This window comes from Mesoplodon mirus, assembly GCF_964341445.2.
Source record: "Mesoplodon mirus genome assembly, chromosome: 7".
NCBI classification, from domain to species: Eukaryota; Metazoa; Chordata; class Mammalia; order Artiodactyla; family Ziphiidae; genus Mesoplodon; species Mesoplodon mirus.
This window is the reverse complement of record NC_138983.1, coordinates 52,597,229-52,611,601: the sequence shown is the minus strand read 5'-3', so window position 1 is coordinate 52,611,601 and position 14,373 is coordinate 52,597,229. Positions and strand designations below refer to the sequence as shown.

The 14,373-nt window shown below is 44.5% G+C and overlaps 2 protein-coding genes across 2 annotated transcripts; one reads left to right on the top strand and one right to left on the bottom strand.

Moving 5' to 3' along the window:
• The first annotated feature begins 374 nt into the window (after nucleotides 1-374).
• Nucleotides 375-3,721, top strand: THRSP (thyroid hormone responsive). Its single transcript, XM_082627887.1, is given in 5 exon segments — nucleotides 375-566; nucleotides 570-605; nucleotides 607-801; nucleotides 805-928; nucleotides 3,590-3,721. Coding segments are annotated over 5 exon segments (498 nt in total). The 5' UTR covers nucleotides 375-437; the 3' UTR covers nucleotides 3,604-3,721.
• Nucleotides 3,722-5,709: 1,988 nt separating this feature from the next.
• LOC309807558 (NADH dehydrogenase [ubiquinone] 1 subunit C2) lies at nucleotides 5,710-13,190 on the bottom strand. The gene is made up of 3 exons (XM_082627360.1): nucleotides 12,863-13,190; nucleotides 7,749-7,892; nucleotides 5,710-5,889 (listed from the first exon to the last, which is right to left on the bottom strand). Exons 1-3 carry the CDS (start codon nucleotides 13,029-13,031, stop codon nucleotides 5,840-5,842), a joined length of 363 nt encoding a protein of 120 aa, XP_082483486.1. The 5' UTR covers nucleotides 13,032-13,190; the 3' UTR covers nucleotides 5,710-5,839.
• Between the last annotated feature and the right edge of the window lie 1,183 nt (nucleotides 13,191-14,373).

The following is a 14,373-nucleotide window of genomic DNA, read 5'->3' as shown; positions in this document are numbered from 1 at the left end:
TACATGACCCTCTTCCCTTGTTCATTTCACAGCTGAGACACCCAGGTTCAAGAAGTGAGCTGCACATTAGGACACAGACAGCCAAGAGGCAGCTTGGTCTCAGGTGACCTGAAAGAATTAATTACTGCCCTGGGGTCAAGTGCACCAGCTGTCAAAGGGAAAGGCCGCCTTCTAACTGACCCTGTGAGCTGATGAAGGAGGAGCCAGGCTCTTGCTGAGGCTGTCACAGGGTACTGAAATGACTGACAGAAATCTGGCAGTTGTATCCCTGGGCAGATGGATTGCCTGATACAGATGTTGGGACCCAAGCCCTGGGATTGGCCTAAAAGAGGGCTGTGTTGACCCACCGGCTGGGCCTTGCATCCTGTCAAACTGCTGCACATCCAGACAAAAATAACAGCCTGGAAATAGTGCTGAGGCAATCTGCCGGCCTCTGTATGGAAGCTAAAGCCACCATGCAGATGCTGACCAAGTGCTACCACAGGAACTGCCTGCTGACTGTCATGGACCAGTACTCAGCCATGGTGTGCAACATGAAACAGCTGGTGATGATCCCCAGCCTTCTGTGAGATGTGCAGCTGAGTGTTCGATGGGCACCAGGCCTAGGCAGGGGCTACCGATCTCTACAACTACTTCACCATGCTCAAGGCCATCTGCGTGGATGTGGAACATGGGCTGTTGCCCTGGGAGGAGTGGAAGGCCAAGGTGGCAGGTGGCAAAGCCGATGAGGCTGAGAATGAAGCTGCAGAGACAGAGGAGGCCGAGGAGGAGAGGGTTTTGGGGCAGATGGACCTGGAAGCCTAGTTCCGCCTGCACTTCTCCAGCCTTCCTCACATCCTCACCCACCTTACCCTGAAAGCCGAGGAGGTGATAAGGAAATACCAGGAGATAATGGGACAGCCCATAGAGGCCTCGGACTCTAGGAAAGGTAACGGTGGCCATGCTAGTGGGTGTCAGAGTCCACTGAGGGACATCCCAGGGGAGGCAATAGAGCAGTGGTGAACCCAGTGCGAGAGGGAGAGCCTGGCTCTCAGACAAAGCCACCCTCACTTTGGGATATTGGAACCATGACCTGGGAAGGTCCAAGGCCAGGCCTGCCTTACTCTCCTTCTGACCCAGAAATGGTGAGTAATGGTGGTGAACTGTCATGGAAACATAAGGAAAAGTGGTTGGTGAGTGCATACCTTATGTGCACTTATTTGTATTTGTGCAATTATTAGTAAGTGTGTGAATATTTGGAGCTGTACGATCTGAACAGGTGTGCTCTCACCATCGATTTCTTTAAGAATCTCATTAAAGCCAAGGACTCTCTCTCCAGAGTCTAGGCATAAAGACACATAACTGTACATGCAATTTAAGGGGATATGCCATCTACCAGGGCCTATCCATGAACTCTAAAATAAGAACCCCTGATGTCACATATAAATGATAGCTTCTATTTGAGCACATAATGAATGCCAGCATAGTCCCTAAATGCTTGAGATAGGATTAACTCATTTAATCTTCATAACAATTCTAGGAAGATAGGTTTTTTTAAAAATTAATTAATTAATTAATTTTTGGCTGTGTTGGTCTTCATTGCTGGGCGCGGGCTTTCTCTAGTTGCAGTGAGCAGGAGCTACTCTTCGTTGTGGTGGGTGGGCTTCTCACTGTGGTGGCTTCTCTTGTTGCAGAGCATGGGTTCTAGGCACGCAGGCTTCAGTAGTTGTGACGCACAGGCTTAGTTGCTCCGCGGCATGTGGGATCTCCCTGGACCAGGGCTCGAACCTGTGTCCCTTGCATTGATAGGTGGATTCTTAAACACTGTGCCATCAGGGAAGTCCGGAAGATAGGTTTTTTCTACTTTATAAGTGAAGAAACTTACCCAAGGCATGTGTTTACTCAGGTGTCGAATGTGAATTCTGTGTATGTGGCACTGCTTCCAACATTTTTTCAAGTTATGAAATATGGAGAATTATACTTATATGGCACATGGGGGTACATAGGTGAGGCTACTCACAGTAGTCCTGCAACTAGTAGGGGTACTCTGGCCATCCCAAGTGGCAGCCAGCCAAATGGAAAGCTAAAGGACCACTATTTGGGCACTCAAATCTGTTCCGGGGACACCAGTGTGGAGGCATGCCCGTTGGGAAGCCCAGCTGTGAGGACATATACCTACGTGTTGGAATCTGAGCACAGGAGGGCTGGGGTTGTGAGGTGTAGATGAGCAGGAAGCTAGACTAGCAGGTGGTGGCACAGGGTAGGAGGTGGGAAGGGGATCTGGGACAGTCATGGATGGGTCACTCCTGGGTAATGACTGGGAGAAATTTGGCCACGGCACATGCCAGTTTTGATCCTATGCCACCTGCCAGCCCTGCTCCCACAAACTAGCTTCATCGGTAGTAAACCATGTCCAAGCCCATGTCCATGGGAATCTCACAACCACCTGATGCAGGTATTTGGGCAGAATCTTTATCCTCATTTTACCTGTAAGGAAATTGAATCCAGAGAGATGAACTGACTCACCCAAAGTCACATAATTAGTAGGGGGATAAAAACAAGCAAGACTGGCCCCAACTTTGAGCTGGGAGTTCTTTCCATCAGATTTACTCTCATGATTTTCCTGAGGCCACTCTATAATGATGGGAAATACACATGGATCCTGAACACACAGCCTATAAAGAGCTCTGTTCCTGGTATTTTCTCAGCCATTTTCCCTAACCCTACCTCAAACCCAAACCCAAACTGCCAACTTCAACCCTGCTTCCCTCTCCCCTTGAGGCTCCCTGGGTGGGCTTTCAGAGGTTCTTCTTGAATGTAATGGGCCTGGGTCAAGAGCTCTGGGTTCAAGTCCTGATTCCATCACTAATGAGCTGTCAGGCCTTGTTTTCAATCACTTCTCTGGGTTTCAGTTTATTCACTGAATAATAACAGTATTAGTAAAAACAATTAGCACTTGAATAGTCTTGTAGTTTAAAATCACTTGCATATCAATGATCTTATGGAATTATAATCCCCTCTTACAAATGGAAAAACTGGAGGTCTGAGAGATAAAATGAGTCCAAGGTTACTCAGGAAATGGCAGAGCCAAGATGTGAATGGGCCCTGGCCTAACTCACATCTAATTCCTTTCCTCTACACTACTGGATTTCCTTAGCACCTTAGAATTCTGCAGCTTGGGCTGGAGGTGGGAACCAGGGATGGCAAAGCGGTGAGAAACCCCACTCCTTGGTCAGCCAAACCACTTCAAACACAAAAGCAGCCAATTCTATATTGTAACGCAACGCACCCTAGCTGGTTTTTTGTGGCAGCTGTACAGAAGTTACAAAATGTCTGGCCTCTTGTCCTGGCTCTTCACTGATCTCTCTATGCCCCGGACGACTTAGGTCACCTCTCTGTAGTTTTCCTGTTAGTAACACGTAGAGGTGAAACTAGGTGAGATATTGCAGCACTGACAACCGGATCCTGCTTGTAGCACTGTAACGCCACCAGGGTTTTCCTGTGGCAGCACCGCTGCGCTTTTTCAGTATTTTCCTATTTTAATAGGCACGTGACAGTACCTTAATGGTGTGAATTCAGACTGCTTTTTTAAAATTTCTGCACTCCACAGCTTACTCCACATGACAGAAGGCAGACTCTGTGATGAGGACATGGAGCAGTTCGCTAGCCTGATGATGCTAAGACCAGAAAGACCTGGACCTGCAGCTAGAAGTGAAGGCGACTTGGATGTCTGGGATGCTTGCCTACCTGCCTCTGAGAACCAATTCGTGGACTCATCACTGGGTCACCTTTAGGTTGCTTGTTGTTATTCACAACTCTCCTTGCTCCTCTTACCAGCTTGGGGTGGTAGCCAGTGGTTCACAAGGGACCACATGTCACCTGGCCAGTGTGTTAGAGCAGAAAGAGAGGTTTTAGCATCTGACTAATCGAAGTTCACATCCTTCCCTCTTGGCAGTCATTCACTGTGATCTTGGGCGAGTTATTTAACCCACTGTAGCCTAAATTTCCTCTTCTATAAAATGGGGATAGTGTTACCTACCTCATAAAGTTGTTATGAAAATTAAACAAGACAATAAGTCAAAAGCAGCTGGCATGTGAGAGCTATTATTGTAGGTGGATTTTTTTCTCCCACCCTCACCTTGTCTTTGTTCTAGCCCTCCCTTACTTTTTAGCCTCCAGAACTAAGAAGTAGCAGAGTCATAAACTCTGAGTGGTTCACACTCTTACACCTGCTGAGCACAGGTGAACTATATTTATTGCAGTAGCGATAAAAAATACCTTGTATTTGTACATATCTTTATTAACCTCTAAAGTACTTTCTCAGACACAATTTCTTTTTTTTTTTTTTTTTTGAGGTATGCGGGTCTCTCACTGCTGTGGCCTCTCCCGTTGCGGAGCACAGGCTCTGGACGCGCAGGCTCAGCGGCCATGGCTCACGGGCCCAGCCGCTCCGCGGCATGTGGGATCTTCCTGGACCCGGGCACGAACCCGTGTCCCCTGCATCGGCAGGTGGACTCTCAACCACCGAGCCACCAGGGAAGCCCCACAATTTCATTTTTAACAGGTAGGACTCAAGAGAAGAGATGGAACCATCTGATTTGCCCATCTGCTTATATTCAGACTGCCACCTAATTTGAAATCACATATAAATAAACACTTTTATTAATCTCCAAAACCTAATCTGATTATAAAATCTGACCTTGGAGGGCTTCCCTGGTGGTGCAGTGGTTGAGAGTCTGCCTGCCGATGCAGGGGACACGGGTTCGTGCCCCGGTCCGGGAGGATCCCACATGCCGCGGAGCGGCCAGGCCTGTGAGCCATGGCCACTGAGCCTGCGCGTCCAGAGCCTGTGCTCCGCAACGGGAGAGGCCACAACAGTGAGAGGCCCACGTACCGCAAAAAAAAAAAAAAAAAAAAAAAAAAAAATCTGACCTTGGAAACAAAAACTTTTTGGACAAGCATTTGGACTTGATAGGCCATAAAGAGTAACCTCGTTCTAGTTAGGTGGGATCTTTTACTTCTAATTGCACCAAGCTATAAGCCATAAAGAGTAACCTCGTTCTAGTTAGGTGGGATCTTTTACTTCTAATTGCACCAAGCTCCACTGTAGACAGAATTAGCTACTGAGCCCACTTTCTCCAGGATGATCCATCTAAGAGCTGAGACCCCTTTGCCGTATCAGCTGTTCTCCTGGTCTTGAGTTTCCTCCTTCTCAACCACCCTCTATGTTGTTGCAGAGAGCTCAGTAATACAAACATGACCATGTTATTCCTGTTTAAAATCCTTTAGTGACTTTCCACTACCTATAGAATCAAGTCAAAATTATTCTGCATGACTCACAAAACCTTCCATAATCTGGCTTGCTTGGTTTCACTTTGCATTAGAACTGGAACAGGCAAAACTCTTCTGTAAAGGGCCATATATTAAATATTTTAGGCTTTGCAGACCATTAGGTCTCTGTCACAACCACTCAACTCTGCTGCAGTAGCATGGAAGCAGCCATAAACAGGTAAACAAATGAGCTTGGCTGTGTCCAATAAAATTGTATTGGCAGTGAGCCAGATTTGGCCCACAGGCTATAGTTTGCCAACTCTGAACTAGAACCCCATTTTTTTTTTTTTTTAGAACCCCATTTTTAAATCTGCCAGATGGCTTCTTAAAACTAGGTAAATGGAAACTGACCATTCTCCGATGAACTATTTTTCTTATGACAAAAAGAAGTCAGAGTGCTTATGATGACCATTTTAATCACAAGGTGTTAATGTATAGATTAACATAAACTTCAGATGTCATAGAAACAGTTCCACAAAATTCAGAAAAAACCGGTATCAGTGAAACTGGAGCAAGCATTTTGGAGACTTCAGCGCACTGGATGGAATTCTTCAAGAATTTCACCATAAGTTTTCTTATCTATAAAAAGAAAGATCACAGAAGATTTTAAAATTGTGTTTAAAAAATCATATTTCCTAAAGAAAAATTAACACTTAATATTCTTTTAAGAACTGCCTTATTTTCTAGTCCTCAACCATGGCTTGGCAATCACTGAGGCATTTTGTTCCACTGAATGAAGAATAACTTTGGAAGAATCTGTGGTGACATCCAGATGGTTATCTGGAGGGGCAAAGGGCTGCCAGGGGGATCCTAGCTGAAGGGGTAAAAGAAGGAATGAATAGGGAGGGGCCAGGAGCCGAGGCGTTCAACCTTTCCATGCCTGCACCGTCCGTGCAGAAGTCTCTTGGCACACCTGCCAGTAATCTGCTGCTCAGAGAGAATGAGCCCGTGAGGCTACACTCACTGCCAGAGGGAGCTAGTGGAAATGTGGAGGCAAAGAGCCAGAGGTCTGGGACTGAGGACTAACTGCCACTGGGTCTCCCTCTTAGAAATCAATATTCCCAAGATTCCTTTTTCAGATCTAACATCCAGCAGTCCTGAGTATTTCCCATCCCTGATACATCTACTATTCATGGTTTTGTACTAGGCTTTGAACTCTTCACTGGCAAAAAAAAGCTGCCTTTCTGATCCACCATAAACATCACATATGTGACTGAAGGCTAGGGAAATGTTAGAGTAATGCAATTTCAGAGCTAAATAGGACCCTACACATCATCATTCAGTCTGATGAAATTTAAATGCTTAATATTACACTTTTACATAAATAGGAAAATCTAAAAATCTATATATTTACAAAATTTTCAAAATTTCAAAAATTTCCTACACTCATTCATTCATGTACGTACACGTCTATATTGTGTATCTGTATAAAATATGAACAAGAAAACAGCTGTATTACAGTTGTATTCACAGCTGCACAAAGATAAGTAGAGTGTGCTAAGGAAATTCCTGTCTATAGCTGGATGAAGGCTTCACTGAGATGATGAATCTTGAGCAGGAATTTGTTAGGTGCACAGAGTAGACATGGGGCAAGAGGAGGACTAAGGAGGTACAGCATGTACAAAGTGATATAGGGCAGGTTCAGGCCAGCATTTCATGAGGCAGGAGATGAGGCAGGGCTCTATGTAGTTCAGGCCAGCCATTATTTACTACGTGCCTACTATGTGTAGGCTCTGTGCTGGAAGCTGGAGGAACAAAGATGAAGCTACAGTCCAGTGAGGGACACAACACAGCCTGTGTGTGTTAAGGGGTGGATAAGAGGTATGAGTTAAGTGTTTTTACCAGGCAATTAGCTCAGCCTGGGAAAACAAGCCATCCTAGGGAGTCTTCATTTTATCCAAAAGGCAATGGATAGCTGTTTTAAGCACATCCATATTTATCCACACAGATGTGATTTTCGTTAAGACTAAAGGCGGAGGCAAGCTGGAGGCAAGTGCAAGAGCCCACACAAGAGATTACCAGGGCCTGAACCAGGGTAGTGGCAAGGGTAGAGAGGAGAGTTCAGAGTTGAGAATTATTTAGGGATTAGAACAGTAAGACTTGATGATTAATGGGAAGTCAAAGACACAGACTTGAAAATGATTCCCAGGCTTCTGGCTGGAGAGCCGAGGTGGACAGTAGTGCCATTCACTGAAGCAGGACACAGAAGAACAGGAGGTCTGGGCAAGCAGAGGGGACATGAGTTGTCTGCTGTCTGAGGGCCACAGAGGTACTCAGCCAGAAACTGGATATATGAATTCAAGAGAATTCTGGTCTATAGACAAAGATGTGGAAGTCAACAGAATACAGAAGGCACTGAAGCCATAGGCATAAATAAGATTAACCAGGGAAAATGATACAGAGTAAGAAAGAAGTTTTCTACAATTAACTTGAAATACCTTTTTCAGGAAAATCCTCTGGATGTGTCTTTACATATGCAAACATATCATGGTCCCTCAGAGCATACATACAGTCTTGACGTTTTAAAAGATAATATCCAACAAAAATAAAGGAAGTAACATACAGAAGCTGGCGATGCAAACCTGAAATTGAAACAACAAATCCCAAAGAAAGCAAAAATCAGTCACGTGTATTAAAAATCACATTTTTCATGTTTCAGATATATAATTTATTTCTTTCAACATTCTTTAAAAAAAAAAAAGGCTTTTGTACATGGGTATTCTTTGGGACATCTTCCTAAGGATATCTGGCAACTATGAAAAGCAACATTAAGTCTACAAATATAACTATCAACAGAGCCCAAGATTTTTAAAATTCAGGTTTTATAAGTTTCTTCAAGGAAAAAGGTGGATAAGTACAAAAACTTGAATGGCAGACTGAAACAGAAAAAAAAGTTTTTCTTTTTCAAAAAGTTAACTTCAGACCTACACTAGCTTGTATTCCAGGACATGTTCAGGAGATGACGAGCAGAGGTAAAGTCCTCTACAGATGGTCTAAAAGCAATTTGGTTTGTCTCCATATACCGATTTATTTTTGCATATCTAGTGGTTACTAAAACAGTACACTGTACGACAAATATATCTCAATTCTCTTTTGTACCTTCTAAATTTTGTAATTTTGCATGTATTACTTATTCAAAAACTATCTTTAAAAAAATCATCCTACTGGGACTTCCCTGGCGGTCCAGTGGTTAAAACTCTACGTTTCCACTGTAGGGGTATGGGTTCGATCCCTGGTTGGGGAACTAAGATCCCGCATGCCACGCGGAGCAGCAAATAAATAAATAATAAATAAATAAAATCCTACTAAAAAAATCATCCTATTATAATAAGACTGGAGAGGATCAGATCACATGATCTAGGAAAGCCAGAATTTAAAATGTGAAGGGGAGATGCAAAGGTATAAACTTTATATACAAAAACATTTTTTTGCAAAAGGATAAGGGCAGGTTTTCTAGCTATGCCTCAGAATTCTATTCCCAGCCCTCTTCTTATCCCGTAGATGTTCATTTGGAGAACTTTTTATTCCTATAGTTTTGTCTATTATCATCTATAAGTAACGTCCAACTCAGGCACCCATGCTGAACAACAAATATATCCAAATATTTGACAGATACGTTTACCTGAATACCCCCAAACAAACTCAGTTCCTTCCTATTCATACCTCTTTTTCTTAATTCAGAGAATAAGACCATTTACCCAGGAATCCATGTCCTGGGTAATAAACATAGTAATTATCTTTTTTTTCTACCCTCTTCCCCTACATCCAGTCACTGTCAATTCTACCTTATAAATATTTCCCTTCCTCACTTCAGGGAACTTGTGCTCATTTACACTAACTGGTCTCCCTTTCACCTCATTTTCTACTCCACACTGATCCCAGCTTTTACCCTGTCATTAGAGGAATTTCTACTAAAACACAAACTAGTCTGTCAGTCCCTTCTTCAGTTATGGTCAACAGGACCCTAAACTCGTGCATATGATCTCCCAGGCCTTTCATGAGCTGCCTCTTCCACCTTCATCTTCTGACACTCCCTGATATGCACACTGTGCCCAGCAATACTGAACAACTTTTAATTCCTCACATAAACTAGGCTCCTTCATGCTTCTATATACCGTGCACTGATTACTTCTCTGTCTAGCAACTTCCTGATCCTTCAAGATTCAACTCAGACATCACTTCTGCTAAGAAACCTTCCTATAACTTTCCTGGAGTCAAAAGGATGAACTCATCTCTATTAATATGTAAATTGCTATAGTAATTATTTCTCTCTCTACTACCAGGCAAAGTCAATGTTTGATTCATCTTTGTATACCAGCACACAGACGGCACTTAATAAATATATAATAAATGGATGAATGGCCTTGGGCAAATCAATTTACTACCTCTAAAACAAAGATAATACCTAACCTATCTTTTTCACAGTAGTTATTATAGTGTTTTGGAAAAATTGTAAAACAATAAAAATACAAAGTATCACTATGACCTGGGACTGGACAGGGCCCAGACTCTTCTGCATTCTCCCTTAGCCCAAACAGCCACCGCTTCCCCTAATGGGCCACCTGTAATACAGCAAACCAAAATCTGCTGGGTTCTCCCGTGTGCCGCGGGACTACACAGATACAAAGACTCAGACTCTCTGTGCTTACTCATATCCCTCACAGAAGATTTAGATGATATCAGTGTCCTAGCCCTAAAGGCATGGCTTGGCCTCTTCCCAAGTCCTCATTTCCCTAGCCTCTTCTCTTTCAGCAGTGGTTCTCTTTTCACCACATACACAACCCTCCCACAATTATTTTCCCCTTCTCTCCTTTACTCAGTGAACCTAAACTTGAAAGCCATGGTGCTCTTTGCAGAATGCCATAAACTACTGATATATTAAACTAGAAATCAATAAACATTTAATTTTGTGGATTACACTTAGATACCAACTAACTCGAAATTTAGGGCAGGTAAGTGGTAACCAGAAACAAGGGTTTAAAAACAGGTGATGGGAGAAAAGCTTAAGAAAAAATTGTATTTAATATTTTCTGCTAACTTGAAAAAGATCTGCACAACTTGATTTCATTGACAGAATATTCCAACTACCTACAGAATGCCAGGTATTCTCCATGGCCACAGTTGGGAAATCCACCGTATATTTCTCTTCCCCACTCCTCCTATGTGCATAAAGTTGTACCACAATTCATCTTTTTAATAGATACGCCCATCTGGTTTGTAAATCTTTGGATGGTTGGGGAAATGTTTTATATTTTCTTGTAATCTACACATTCATTCAATAAATACTCATTGAACATTACTATATGCCAGACATTGAACTAGATAAACGCAGTATGCATTCAATAAATGCTGCTGAGGAAAACTATTTCAATAAAGTCCTCAAGACCTGAATTTTCCAAAGCAACTGAGGGGCAACCCAGGGAACTCAGGAACTCTGACCCCTAGGCCTGGGCTAAGTGCTTTACATCCATTATCTCACCTAGTTCTCACAGCCACACAAAGAGGTAGACACCATCCCTATTTCGTAGATGAGGAAACTAAAGCTCACAGAGATAAGTAACTTCTCCAGAATCAAATGGCTAGTAGGGAGGAGGTGGTGTCAAATCCAAAAGCTTGTGCTCTTAACTACTATGCTCTTCTGTCTCCCAGAAAGGGCACAAAACATTCTTTGACAACGATGAGGTGAGATTAAGTGATACATACTTCAAATCTCAGCCAACCGTTTCTTCCTCTGGAACAGGATCCCTCTGATCTGAACCTCCTTTATGCTCCCAAAGTACTCTCTGCTCACCCACCTCTATCAAAATACCTGTTTGTCACACCTAGACCCAGATCTGTTTGTCTCCCTGACACAATTAGGAGTTCCTCAAGGGCAGGCCAGTATTCCTCCCCCCATATACCCAATGTGTAACACTGCCTGGCACAGAGAAAGAGCTCAGTTAAGGCTGAACAAATATATGGCAAACTGTTTGCATAACAAGAGCTAAGGAAAGGGAAATCTATTAGGCACCTTCTGTGTGCCAGGCATTTGCCTATAGAATCTCACTTAATTCTCAAAAAAAAATATGCAAAGATGAATTATTTTCATTTTATAGATGAGGAATCTTGAGCTCTGACCAAGTAACTTGCCCAAGGTGACATGGCTGGGAAGCAGCGGAGCAAGGCCATTTAATTCCAAAATGGAGCTCCTTCCATTACACCAAGTGACAGGAGTGGGCAAGTGTGGAGTGGTGATAAGAAGGGAGAACACTGCATAGTTCCTAGTGGCAGAAATGGACAAAGATCACTCCTTTCTGTGGAGTGGGGTTATGTCCAAAGCAGATAGGATCTCAAGTCTATTTGAGCACTAGAAATGCCAAAATTTGGTGGGTTGGGAGTCGACCTCCAGGCATACATACAGCTGGAAGAAGGCAAAAGAGGCACAAGTGAGGTGATTGCTGCTTGCCTGAACCACTGTATTAGCCTTCTTCCTAGCTGGGCTCCCTGGCTCCAATCAGTTTCTAACAAAGTTGACCTTTAAAAACACAGGTCCAATCACTGAACTTCCTCTGACAGCTTTCAAAAGCATGTAAGGCTCCCGTCTGCCTAGAGAATGAATTGCCACCATCCACCTAAATCTTTGTTGCCTTATCGCCCTACTCTGCATTCACTCATCATCAACTGCCCCCCATTCAGGTGCTCTTGCCCCCCATTCACTCCCACTAGCCTCCCACGGGCCTGGAAGGCTCTCTCCAAGTATCCGTCTGACATCTCAAAGCTAAATTCAAACACACCTTTTGCAAAGTTTCCCTCTCTTCCCTTTGGAAATCCATAGACTTTAGCACAGTTAACTGTGTCACTTACTATCACTGCTGGTCTCAGACAGGTGAACACTGATCTACTAGGAAATACAGCCCAGTGGTTTAGAGCCTCCTACTCAATGTGAAGTCCCCAGATCAGCAGCGTCTGGGAGACTGGGACCATCAGGCCTCTCTCCAGATCTAATGAACCAGCATCTGCATTTTGACAAGATCCCCAAGTTATTAGTATGCACATTAAATCTGAGAAGTGCTGGTTCTGCACAGCACTCTTTTTAAACTGTGAAGTTTAAAACCAGACTGTGCTACCTATGACCTTGGGCAAGCTGCTTTAATCTAGGGCTCTGTTTCCCCATTATGGACAATACCTCTCCCCCACCTCACCACCCAAGGTGTCTGAAGACTAAATGCTATAATGCACGCAGTGTCAGTAGCGCATTGCATCCATTGATCGTTCATTTTTGCACACCCCACAGCGCGAACTGAGAGGGGAGCAGGCAGTTCAGTCCGGGGTCCTTCACAGACTCACTGCGAGGTCGTGCGTTGCACTGCATCTCAGTTTCCTGAAATGACACTCTGGCCGGCCCGATTCTGAGAAGCTCACGGGGCGCGGATACCTGAGGGAGGCGAGGCGGGGCCTGTTAACGCGAAAAGGCCCGGAAAAGCGGAGGCACCTCAGGCAGCCTAAGGCAGAGCCGGCCCTCAGCCCTACAGCCCCCTCTCCTCCCAGCCCATCCCGCCCGCGCAGCCCTCACCGGCCGACACCACCGGCCGCCGCCGGATCGCGTTATCAATCAGGCCGGAGCAGTAACCCAAGAAGCCGACGTAGACGAGCCGCGGGTCGGTTAGCTTGGGCGGCGGCAGGCTCCGGGCCTCATTAGGCAGGAACTGTAAGGGCACTCGGCCCGGCCGGCCGTTCATCATGGTGAGGCCGTTCCCACTTGAGGCCTGGCCTCTGACCTCCAACTACAAAGAAAATCACCAAGACCACGGCCGGGGCCCAAGCCACGAGCTTTCACCTCCGAGCGCGGGGCTGAAGGGCATGGCGCGAGGCGGTGCGGCGCCCAAACACTTCCCCTTGCACGCTGCTGCCGGAAACGCGCACGCGAAGTTCCGGGCTACTAAGTGTCCGGCGTTGCTCGCTTGCCGGCCGGCGCTAACTTCACGGAAGGGATGTCGGCGCTTGGTAGCGGGGGTCGAGGAGTAGGGAAATGAGCCATACTGCGAGAAGACTAGGAGACATTGATTGTTTTCGCCCAACCTCCCCCACCCACAATTGCCTCTCCTTTTCCCGCCCCAGAATGTTCTTTCAGCAAGAATTTATCTTTGTATCCAAAACCCACAAGTGGGTTTGATGGATAGTTTTAAGAAACGTAATTAATTGAAATAAAATAAAAGCTAGTTTTCATTTCCTGCGTTTCCTGTCATTCATTCGCACAGGAACACCCTCCACAAAGCCTAAAATTAAGGTCCAGCCAGCCATAAAGAATTCGGAGAATCCCAGGACTGGATCACTTAGCTAAACTCTCGAAATTCAGCCTGGGTCTTCAGGTCCTTGCACGTCCCTGAGGGACGAGGTGTTTCCTAAAGATATGAGGACTGAAAAAAAAAAGAAGGAATCTATAACATTCTGCCAAGTAGTTGTCCAGTCTCTGCTCACCTGCCTCCAGGACTGAGGAGCTCCGATCTTCGAACAGCTCTCTGTTTAGACAGCCCTTCCGGATAAGGAGCTAAACTGTCTTCAGCATTTTATCTAGAGGAATGCTGATTAAACTAGAGGTTAATGCGAAGCTATATGCATCAGGTATTGATCTCCAAAGCGGAAGAATTAAGTTTCAGTAAATAAAGGATGAGGCTTTTATGCCTACAAAAAGCAATCCCAGATTCGTAACATTTCAAGTTAGGATTTTCCAAAGGAACGTATATTGGAACAGTTTCCTGGAAGGCAGCAAATGTTTCAGAGGTCCACACTCTTTGACCCAGTAATTACATGTCTGAGGATCTGTCTTATGTAAATACTAGTATGACATATGCAGAGTCTTTTTTTTAACCACAGTGTTCCTTTTAAAATTATAGCAAAAGAATGAAAACCATCAGAAACCTACCTTAGGATTATGTTAATTTTGAGTACTAGATGAACTGTTGGGCAAACACAAATATTTCAATGATGCTTACACATTCTCCTCACGTTCTTCTGGGTCCAATCTCTCTCTCTCTTAAGGAACTTAAAACACACACACAAAAAATACAAAGAACAGTATAACAA

Excerpts from the sequence above, each read along its gene's own strand:
- LOC309807558 (XM_082627360.1), bottom strand. The coding sequence starts at position 13,031 with ATGATGAACGGCCGGCCGGGCCGAGTGCCCTTACAGTTCCTGCCTAAT. Across the intron at positions 7,893-12,862 it reads GCGGCCGGTGGTGTCGGCCG|GTTTGCATCGCCAGCTTCTG; the intron begins GTGAGGGCTGCG and ends TTTCAATTTCAG. Across the intron at positions 5,890-7,748 it reads AGAGGATTTTCCTGAAAAAG|ATAAGAAAACTTATGGTGAA; the intron begins GTATTTCAAGTT and ends TTCTTTTTATAG.